Source organism: Staurois parvus, unplaced genomic scaffold, assembly GCF_062004578.1.
Source record: "Staurois parvus isolate SC_StPar_1 unplaced genomic scaffold, SC_StPar_1.0 ptg000313l, whole genome shotgun sequence".
NCBI classification, from domain to species: Eukaryota; Metazoa; Chordata; class Amphibia; order Anura; family Ranidae; genus Staurois; species Staurois parvus.
In genome coordinates, this window is record NW_028318109.1 from 186,263 (window position 1) to 198,445 (window position 12,183).

Below are 12,183 nucleotides of genomic sequence, written 5' to 3' on the forward strand. Positions count from 1 at the left end.
ATCTGAGACCTACAAATCCCAGGAAAATACAGACACATTTCTTCCAGTATTACCAAGTAGGCTCTAGAGACACTGCCATATGTTTATGTCTATGCTGCATGTTAATAGAAACTAGTTACACAATTAACACTATGCTCAATGTAGCTATTTATTACAGCAATTCTGCACTAACAAAAAGTTTACATTAAGTATTGAGCCTAAACCCCTTTTCTGTCACATAAGTCATACATTCATTTTTCACTGTGCAAAATCATTTTTGCCAGCTCCAAATGGAACGTTTTAAAATTGCATTTTCCTGCTAGTATTACATAATGAAAGCAGCTTAGCCAGTGAAAATATTTGAATGGGTCTTAAAGGCTTTTGCCTGTAGTACACTATTGTAACTATTACATTAATATTTAACTTAATTTTGTAGAATGGGTTTTTGGTTTGAGTTTTGTGCTGCTTTTATGCATTGTTTGTAAAAAACAGTTTGCATTTATTGATTTATGATTCATACATAAGTGGCATTCCATTTTGTGTAAACTGACCTCAAACAACAGGTGGTAATACACATCTTCCTAGGGCTTACTTTGTATAATAGCTACAGGACAACTGGAAAAGCTTACACTGCTCCTGCCTTTATTTTGACTTTGGTCTTAGCAGAATGTTAAATATGCATGTCAATGAATGGACACTATCCAAAATGCTGCTGGATAATGGCATGCATGCTCAATGACAACTTGGCTTGAGCTGTAGAAAACTGAAACAAGCGTACAATATAAAGAGAATAAAATACATGGATCAAACTAGTTAAACTGTGTGACATGACCAAGGTTCAACTATACTCGCAATGTCAGTATGTGGGGGAAATCTCGTTAACTAGTTTGAATACAAAACACCTGAAGGCAATGTAGAGGTTTGCACCCGTTAATTCCACCTAATTTGAAAAAAAAAAAGATGAAACAGAAATGAGTGACAAAACAAAATATAGTAATTTGTACAATTCTAATATTCTATATTTATTATGAGCAAATGTTATAGCTTTTCATAATGTGTTTTAAAGCCTTATACATGAAAATTCAGACAAATCAACAATAATTGTGGTACCCAGCTTTGACATGTACTAGTTTTACAATTTTTACTAGTGAGTGAATGTATTTGCAAAGACTAATGGATTATTTTGCAAAATTTAACCCATAAGATTTTTTTTTCCTCCAAGACGGGGCACTTTTATCCCCTTCCTGCCCAGGCTAATTTTCAGCTTTCAGTGTTGTCACACATTGAATGACAATTGCACTGTCATGCAACACAAATAGAGGTTTATTTTGGTGGTATTTAATCACCACTGAGTTTTTTATTGTTTGCTAAATAAAATAAACCTGAAACTTTTGAAAAAAAAATCCTTTTTCTTTATTTTTGTTATACAATTTTGCAAATGAATAACATTTCTTCATAAATTTAGGTCAAAATGTATTCTGCCACATTTGGTGAAAATACCCGAAATTAGTGTATATTATTTAGTCTGTAGAAAGGTTATAGAGTTCACAAACCATGGTATATATATCTGACAATCGATCAATCAATTTACTGACTACCAATCTAATTTCTTGATTATATAACTGGTGTGGCGGTGATCAGGGACACTGACTGGTGACAGTATGTAAAAAAAAAAAAACAATTTTCTTTTTTATTACTATATATATTTTTTTTTTACTATTTTTTTTTTCAACACACCGTGACCAAAACAATACAATGTTACCATAGTAACAGTGAACTACTCTGGCCAAGTGATCAGGATTTTTTTTTTTACACATTATGATTGCTAATACCAATGTATTTCCTTGATCTTTGGAATCATTGTTACTAAATGAAACTGATTCATTCAGTCTTTTGTTGTGATTAGCTGTGATTGGGCAAAGCTGATCACATGATACAGATGGGCTGTGATTGGCCCTGTCTGTACCATGTGACTGCTTTGATCAATCACAGCTAACAACACAATTGTATACATTGACTGGCATGACAGGAAGCCATCCATTGTACATTATATTGTGATTATACAATCGACATGTGATCTGATTGGTCACAGCGATCACATGACACTGGCAACGGGCCGTTGTAGTGATATGTCATCGGCTGTGTCCCATGGACAGATCGTGCCCTTGCGCGGCCCCGCGGCCTCATGAATTGCTGCTTTTGACAGGACATCATATGACGCCCAGTCACAATGGCAAGTGTCCTGCCCGTCCGTCAATCTGCTATAGGTCGGGTGGGAGGGTGTTAATTAATTAATTATTTAAAGAGATTGCATGTGGTTCCCCAACTACAGATACCAGGCACATGCAATAGACACATGTCCTTCAGAACTTCTGACAGAAAAAAAAGTATTAATTTTAAAGTATTTTGAAGAGATTTGGTAATTTATTACAGCTGAGCAGAGGTAACATAGCTACATACTTACACAGTTGGTAAGGTTGAATAAAGACACCGGTCCATCCAGTTCAAACTGTGTGGGTGTGGTTTTTTTGTATGTATCATTTCTCTACCACTTCCTAAATCTCTGTGTATTGTGTTCATTAAGATGTCCAAGTTTTTTTTTTTTTTAATTATCAACACTTCCCACTGACACCTCCAGTTGTGGAAAGGAAGTTCCACATGCTTATCCAAGCTTTCCCCCTATGCTAGAATGACCAATTAAATATTTGTACATTGCGATCATGTCTCCTCTCAAGCATCTCTTCTCTAGGGAAAATAAGTTTAATGTGTGTAGCCATTCCTCATAAATGAGATTCTCCAGCTCCCTTATTAGCTTTGTTACCCTTCTCTGAACTCTCTCTAGTTCCTGAGGACCGGTGCCCGGAACTGAATGGCATACCTATAGTGGAACTTTAGGTTAAAAATGAGTGAACAGGCAAGAGTTTAAATGCATTAAAGAGGGGCTTAAAATTTCAAGTCCTGAGCTACTAGCCAGGCCTTAGAGTTACTCGCCACCAACAAACACACACAAACAGAGACACCTGTACCCACACACAGACATGTACATACACACACACAGAAACATGTACACACACGCACAGAGACACTTACACACACACACACACATACAGACACATGTATACACACACAGGCACGTACAGACATGCATACACACAGATACATGTATGTACACATAAATACACACGCACATACACATGTACATACACACAGACACATGTACATGCATACACATGTACACACAGACACATGTGCGTACACACACACACATGTACATACACACAGGCACATGTACAGATACACACATGTACATACACATGTACAATTGTACATGCATACACAGACACACACACATGTACACGTACACACACACAGACACACACCCCATAAAAGGTTGCAGAACTTCGTTGTTCACTCACAGCCGGGTACTGCACTCTGGGGGGGGGGGCAGAGAGCACAGCACACACTCCTTGCTTTGCTTTCACTGCACTCAGCTATTGAGCAGTCTGACGGCTCCCAGTGCCAATGACACATCCAGCCTGAGCTCCGAGCCTGCTCAGCAAGACGGCCCTGGGGGACTCACTCGCCCCCACCGTAATTTCCACTCGCCATTGGCGAGCAGGCAAGTGGAAATTTCAAGCCCTGCATTAACGTTACTTACCTGCCTATCCTCCCTTATACTGTGAACTGCGCATGCGCAGCTTACTGTACAAATTCGGCAATGCCGAATCTGACTGAACTCTCACACATGTGCAGGATTGGTGTTACCCCCGACTGCCCAGTGGCTGGCAACTGGGACCCAGAAGTCATCTGCCCAAAGATGTCAGCAGCTGGGCAGGGAGATCCAGGATTCTTCATCACTGGATCCAAGGTGAGTATATTTCCACTTTAAGATGCAGCCGAGCCAGAGTTTTCTAAAATGATAGAATTATAGTTTTATTTCTTCAGTAATAAAGAGAAGAATAAGTAAGTTTTCTTTAACTATCAGATCATACAAAAACGTCTGTGGTGAGGGTTCACTTTAAATATGTTTATGTTTATGTAATTTCCAATGTTGATTTTAATCTTTTTTTGAAAGTGCAGCTTTTATTAAAATAATACCTAGTGATCCTACCATGATAGTCCTGTTCAGGCGCTTCCTGTATTAGGTGGCAACACATTGTTACTGTCTTACACCTGTATTAAACAATATTCTTCTATAGTCTGTAGAAAGCAGTCCACCAATGAATGTCCTTCTATAAAGTTCAGTAAAAGTCCATGAATATTAGACCTCCTCTTCAAATGTTTCACTCTAATCACCAGAGTGTAATCGGTGCGTCACTCTCCCCTCCAGACACCTCACTAACCAGACCTAATTGCTTGTCTAGCATGAAAGCTTAGTTGCCCAATGATCCCTTGGTCCTTGTTATGTAATCCCCTTGGTGGTTTAAACCGGTCACTAAAGCTCCAAAGGAGGAAAAACAAACGAGCCACATAGCATAATCCCATTTCAAAATGTATTCAAATAACAAAACCGCCTATTAAAATGCACTCACAAGTGTACAACTGATTTCGCTTAACACATGTATCATCTACAAATTGTCAGTTAACCACATAGAAAAATGTGATCGGCGTCTCACCACACTTCTGTGAACAGTCTGCTGCGTCACTTACGGTCACGCCCTGATGCATTTCGTGGTCACAACTTCCTCTAAGGGTGTGCCCATACCACGTGAGAGGGTAGCATTTATAGGCAAGGTGAACTGGGACTTAACCCACAAACAACCACACCTCTCTACATTGTTCATGTATGCTTCCACCAACCTAAAAATTATGACATCTAGTGACCATTCAAAAAGATACACTTTAAAAAATATATAATTTAACATTTGTGGTAATGGAGCCGCTCAACAACTGTCACAGTTCAATAGCCATGCATGGACTGACCATGTCCCTACACACACTGTTAATACTGCTAACTTCCTACTATATGGCTTCACCACAACACATTCAATCTTTACACTTCAGTAAGACAGCTTCAGGCACATCATAGTAAACACATGACATTTAAATTACAATAAAATTAAAATATAAAATGAATTGTTTTATAAGTGATCACTAATTAATTATCCTTTTGCTGTTGTTTTTTATTTAATTTACTTTTTTTATTTTTAATTTTATTATAATTTAAATGTCATATGGCGGCTGAGGCCATTCCATCCACACCCGACTCCAGGGACAGTTCTGAGCAGCATCCATCCCCTCATCTCACACATGTTTTGAATGTAGCAACAGCAGCACTATTTTGTGTCCATAACAGGTTGCTATTAGCAGTGTATAGTGTGTAATTGTATTTTATGGAGATAAAAGACTGGGTTTGTTGTCTAGGGGTTTGTGGGCATCCCGGAACTTCTATTAGGGACAAAGAACTGATGCTACGCCCTGACAGCATATAAAAATTTAGATCAAATAATTCAGGTTTAAGACTTGTTCTTAAAGAATAGCAAGCTTATACTTTCAGTAATTGCTGCACTTTACATGGTATAGTATAGTCTATTATAGTATAGTCCAACAAAATGTTGATAGCAGACAACAGTTATCTCATCTATCTTGAATGCCTCGCTTTTTTACAGTACAAGAGTACTGTAAAAAGAATTACAAAATTATCTTTTTTTTGTGTGTCACTCTGACCAAGGCTTGATTTATAGCTGATGCTCTAGATGGTGTGATGGAATCTGATGTGCTGTCATAATGTACTGTAATGCCATACCAGTGTAGGGGAAGTGAAAATTTCAGAGTCTCTGCATGAGACAGAAAACTAACCGAATTAAAGTCAACTTGAAACTCTATACAATGTAGTCTTACAAAGCAACATGGGGGATAATATGGGTTCTTTGCAGCAACATTGCTCTAGGATTAAATCGCTGCACAGTTTAGAACTTCAGTCCATCTTTGAATGGTTTCCCTCTGGTTGCTCTGGTTTCTTTCTGCTTACCAGAAATATAGGTTGGTTTGTGACCATGTAATTAAATTATACTATCCCATGAAACTGCACTCAAGCCATCAGCCCCCCACCCCTACCTCCAGTCATTGTTGCAGATCCCCCTTTGCATAGTATGTAATAACGCAACAAACTTTGATAGGGACAAATAGAAAGGGTACCCTACCTGCTTTTTCTCTCACATGTTTGTCTTCCTAACAGAGATTGTTGTGTTGGACATTAATGTAAAGAATGATTTGCAAGCTTGTAGTGAGGGAAGTTCTCTTGAACCAAATGAACCTACCAGAGATCACTTTCATAGTGATGCAAAGAAATGAATAAAAACTGAGAGCCCCAATTAAGTTTAATATAGCATGATTTTTATTAGTAAGTGTTACAAGAGTATCCCACACATTTCATGATTCACCACCACCCTTCATTGGGGCTTGTTGTTACAGAATAAAAGTCCATATAGCACACTGGACAAATATAAAATAGTTTAAAAGAGTCTAATAAAAATGTTTAGAAAGGCTTGTTGAAGGTGCCTGTCAGGCAGCCCTGCAAAATACCTGCCTTGGTATAAGGAGTGTGGTGAATCCTCAAATACATTGGCTACTTCTGTGACTGTCATTTAGGCAAATATAAATCAATTGAACCTAATAAACTTAGTTGGCATGCTCACTTCTTTTGCCACTCCTAACAGAGATTATTTACAGACTCATCAGAATGTAGTTGGATTGGTTATGCATTCTTAAAGTGCTACAACACATCATATTGTAAAAACATATACAAAAGCCACATACTTAAATGACAAGTATGACCAAGTGTGTGTTTGTGTCTGTGTGACTGTGTGGTAGGGCCATGGGGATATGTCAGGAATAGAGGCTGTTCACTTAAGATTTGTATGTTCTATTTTCTTAGTAAATAAGGAGAGGCTGTGGTCACTTTGAATACCTAGTCTTATGCATGGTAAATTAAAAAAATACAGTATTTTTGCTTGCACATGCTATATGCAAATAACTATATACCAGGGGCCGACTGACAACTCATGTGGCCCCCGGGCAATAGGGGATCATGGTGCCCCGGTGTCCTTGCCCAAACTCAAAAATGCCTATCAAAAAGGTACCAGGGGCATCTCATGGGGCCCCCTACTGACCCCGGGCCCTCGGGCAGTGCCCGAGTTTCCAAATGGTCAGTCCGCCCCTGCTATATACATATTTTAAATCAAAGTAAAGGATACTCGAGTAGGTGCAAAAGTCAGATACAAATATGATTCAGTTCTGTAGTTATTATTTTGCTTTATCAATTCAAATTTTGATCAGATCTTTGCAGGTGTTGGAGACAATCAACTTTCTAGTATCTTCATACTAAAATTCAAGCATTACATTTGTTGTTTCAAACATACTACATATATATCTCCTTTACTTTGATAAACGAGTATTTCTGTGTTTGGTTAAATTGTATAATTTTTAACTAAAGCAAAATACCTTAGCCCTTTTAACACAGTAGTGCTGAAGGCAAATGTATCCAAGCTACATTGATGCAATAATATGAAAATGTAAATACAATTATTAATGAGTCATGACCTGGTTTCAAAATACAGCCGCAGAAAATCTGCACAATAGGGAATTGTTTTGGCACACTGTTTTTGAGATACAGTACATATAAACCACAAAGATATAATATTAGATGCTGAAATGTTTCTCTCTAAAACAGGTACAGCTATGTTGGGTGACTCAGCATTATTTGTTTAGCTTCATAGCCTTGATTTGCTTCCGACACGTAAAATGTAAGAGCTGCTAGTGATGGGCAAATCTGCCAAGGTTCCATTCAGTGAATCTTGCTTCAAATTTGGTGACCCTGAACATAGAGGAAAATCTCATTGTAGCCTTTGGGGGCAAGGAGGGTGGCAAATCTTGATGTTCAAAGGAGGCTGAGCATTGTCATAGGGGGACATGTACCAACGCAAAAATAAAAAAAAATTAAAATATGTAAATATAAAAAAATACAGCAGGAAGTAGCTTTATTGGTCTTCTTGGAGGGCAACATTATTGGCTCTAATTAACAATAAGGGTATGCCTTAAAAACTGTATGTGGTGTTACAGAGCAGTATGATTTTCATGGAAGTCTCTGCAAAAGCACACACTGGTAGCACATATTTGGCTGTGGAATTGATTGTTTTTCTTATACAGTTGGCTTGCCTTGCATAATGTAGCTGCACCTCAATCTGATTAATTTCAGTTTGAAAAAAAGCTTTATTTCATGTAGCTTTAGTAGTTACACATGCATTTTTCATCAAATAGCAATAAGCCTGCTTCAGCTGGCAGGTAGGAATTGGCCAGTAGTTTGCTGTGGCTGTTCTTGTTCTCGTTGATGCCAAACTTTCCTGCTGTTGGCCAATTTCTTTTAAAGGAAAAGTTCACCTTTGAGAATATTTTCCATGTTCCACCCGTTTTTAGGTGTTCCCAATGCTGCAGCTTTGGCCTGCTGCCCCCCTCCCCTGTGTGGAGCTGTGGAGCGCCCTGATAGTTCATTGAATCTTCCTGTCAGTATATCTGCTTGTGCGTACATCCCATACGGGCAAGCAGATATACTGACAGATCTGCAGGAGACCTGCATGGCATCAGAGATCTGCTGATTCTGGTGCAATGCTTTACAGGCTCCTGCAGACAAAAATAATAAATGCACATTTTTTTACATGCAAAAACATGTGCATTTATTATTTTTTTTCAAAAGGTGAACATATCATTTAACCTGTCATTAAGAGATGAAATATAGATGCAGCAGTGTAAAATTGGCCAGCAACAGAGAGAATTGGCTGATATGCACAAGAGAAAAAGGTAAAAGGCACATGTTTTATTACAAGACTTAAGAAATTAGCTGGTGATGCAGCAATGTAAAATTAGCCAGCAGCAGGACAATGTTAACCACTTCCATACCGGGCACTTTTACCCCCTTCCTGCCCAGGCCAATATTCATTTTTCAGCGCTCTCACACTTTGAATGACAATTGCGTGGTCATACAACATTGTACCCAAACTAAAATGTTATCATTTTCTTCACACAACTAGAGCTTTTTTTTGGTGGTATTTAGTCACTGCTGGGGTTTTTATTTTTTGTTAAATTAACAAAAAAAGACCAAAAATGTTGAAAAAAACCCACGTTTTTCTTTGTTTCTGTTATAAATGTTTGCAAATAAATAATTGTTCTTCATAAATTTAGGCCAAAATGTATTCTACTACATGTCTTTGGTGAAAATAACCCAAATTAGGATGTATTATTTAGTTTGTAGGAAAGTTATAGAGTTCGCAAACTATGGGATATATCTGAAAATTGATCAATCCTGAAGTACTGACGGCCAATATAATTTCTTGAGGCCCAAGAATGTCAGAATAGTACAGATATCCCACAAATAACCCCTTTTTGCAAAGTAGACAGTCTAACGTATCTCATAACAGGCATGGCGAGGTTTGTGAAGTTGTAATTTTTTTGTCATAAATTTTCGGAAATGAAGAAATAAAAAAAATGATTTTCACTATTTTTTTTCTTACATACTGTCACCAGTGCAGTACAGCGCCATCATATAACTGGCATGGCGGTGATCAGGGACACTGACTGGTAACAGTATGAAAAAAAATTGATAATTTAAAAAAAAAATTTAAATTTTTTTTATTATTTTTTATTAAATTGTTTTCTATTTTTTAAGATTTGTTTTTCATATTTCACTATGACCAAAGTAGTATAATGTTACCATAGTAACATTGTACTACTTTGGGGAAGTGATCTATATATATATTTTTTTTTGTTTTACACAGTTAGTTTATAGCAAAGAATTACTTTGCTATAAGCAAGCATTTACCTGAATGAAATCGATTCTTTCAGTATTTTTTTTTTCTTATCTGTGATTTGGCCACAGCTAATTACATGACACAGCTGGGCTGTGATCGGCCCAGCTTGTGCATGTGATCGCTGTGACCATTCACAGCTAGCCACACTTGTATACAATGGATGGCATGAAAGGACGCCATCCATTGTATACAACTGTCATGTGACCTGCTGTGATTGGTCACAGCAGGTCACATGGTACTGGCAACTGGGCCGGTACACAGATCTGTCATCGGCCGTGTCCGAGGTACACGGCCGGTGACAGATCGCGCCGCTGCTTGGCTCTGCTGGCATGCAAACTGTGCATACCTGAAAGGATGCCATATGTCGTTCACCCGGAGGAACGAGGGTTTTTGTCGGCCGCCATAAGGCCAAATTTACTAGAGACAAAATGCACTTATAAATCAATAAGAAGAAGAGTATAAAAAAGTCAGCAAGGGGGATAAATATTCAAAGAGCTAGCAATCAAAAAGAACAATTTTACTAACTGACCTTATTCTCTCCTTAGGAATGTTTCATCTATCACTATGCATTCTCTACAACATCTCTCAATCTATGATTGCCCTGAGACACCCCCTCCCCCCCTCCCCCCATCATATATAGTGAAAAGGCCCCCTTTTTGGCCCTTGTAAGTATGATGGCCAAAGTTCAAAGGCCATGAAATGCATTATGTCTAAAACAATTCTCTTGGGCAAAATCTTCACATAAATTCACCAAGATTATATATTTCCTTAAACCCATTTTAGTAGCAAACCCAAACATCACCAATTCTGGACTACATGTCTAATTGTTGCAAATTTAAAACAAAATAAAGGCTATGAATGGAAATTCAGACCAATAACATATAACCTAGCTTAGCATATTAGCGACATTCACATTGTTAAACAGAGGGCAACCAGGTATGACTTGAGTGAAGACCATACACATATTTTACCTGCCAAGTAATTTGTAATTCTTACCAGCCAGTTCTGTGATGCAGGAAGACAGCACAAATAGGTCCTTCACTGCCACTGCACTATCATAGCTTTGTGATGAATTTACCACTAGCTTGCTGCCTGGACAGTAATGACTAAATCTAACAGGTTACAGGTGCACTATAAATTAATTATAGAACTGTACATCTCTTCTTAACATATTATTTTTTATTCTAGGGTGAGAGAGGTCCAGTTGGAGATATTGGCTTTCCTGGTCCTGAAGGTCCCCCTGGACCATCGGTAAGTGCGCATCTTTAATATTTAAAAAGCATCTTTAATATTTAAAATCTTATATTTTTTTCTATAGAGCTCAAATTCATGCTACATGTCTTAGCTACCTTATTTTAGTGTTATCTTTTATAAAATTTAAATGGGACCTACATAAAGTAAAATCAAATAACATGAATGCCATCATTTGGTTATTTCTTTTTTAAGTAAATGTTTCTAAAAAAAATTGGAAAATACATTGCACAAGTTAAAAGCTTAAAAAGTAATGGTGCTTTGTCATGAAAATAAAGCTGTGTTGTACACATGGTTGATTCATGCCATAAGCTCTAATCATAGTTTCTGTATAATACAATCTTTCATTCCAATGACTAGAAATGTACATATGAAAATATAGTGATGATAATAGGAGGAAAAACAGACATGCGATGTGGTTAACTGGTTTATGAAAGAAGATATTCCCCAAATCTTTTTAGTTTTGTATGCAATACACTTTTACACTGCAATGCAATTAGTGAGCTAGTCTAGGGAGCGTGTCCACCTAAAGGGTTTCTTAGATTGTTTTATTGCATACACGTTTGTACACAGAAATCAGGAAATAGAGAATAATTTCAACCTTTCATGATCTTTGTACAGTTCTCAAAGTACAGCAAAAGAAAAGACAGAAGTAATATGACATATTTGGAAATATGCTTGGTTTTCCTGGTTCTATGTGTATACTTATTTTTCATACACAGATACTCTGCATTAATCAATTTTTGCCAAGATTTCCTTGTATTGTGTTAAAACCTCTGTCAGATGTGGGGAGATTTGACCTCACTTCTTGCTTTGTATGACACGCAAAGTGATACAGACATTGTAATGACAAAACTCTCAGTCTCACCCTGCACAAAGATTTTCCAGCTCATGGGACAACAAACTAAGAACCTTCAGACTGAGACTGTCATCTCTGGAGTCAGTTGACTCTGCAGTTAACCTTTTAAACACATAAATATTAGATGCCACCACGTGTTTTAATGGAAAAGCACAGTGGTCACTGTATCTGCTGTAACATTTCTGAATTTTCAGTAATGTTTCACCCTAACTGCCACACAGGGAGGAGGTTAGGAGAGTTATGGTATGGTAGCATTCTTGTTCTAGAGAATTAAAAAAAACAGTGCAAGAA

At 37.6% G+C, this 12,183-nt stretch overlaps 1 protein-coding gene across 1 annotated transcript in view; it reads left to right on the top strand.

Moving 5' to 3' along the window:
• Positions 1-12,183, top strand: part of LOC149457567 (uncharacterized) — a gene marked incomplete at its 5' end in the record, with an annotated part of 278,900 nt that overhangs the window by 139,101 nt on the left and 127,616 nt on the right. The window contains one exon of the mRNA XM_089683530.1: positions 10,971-11,033. Coding sequence (XP_089539656.1) covers positions 10,971-11,033 — 63 coding nt within the window. The remainder of the gene's footprint in view (positions 1-10,970; positions 11,034-12,183) is intronic.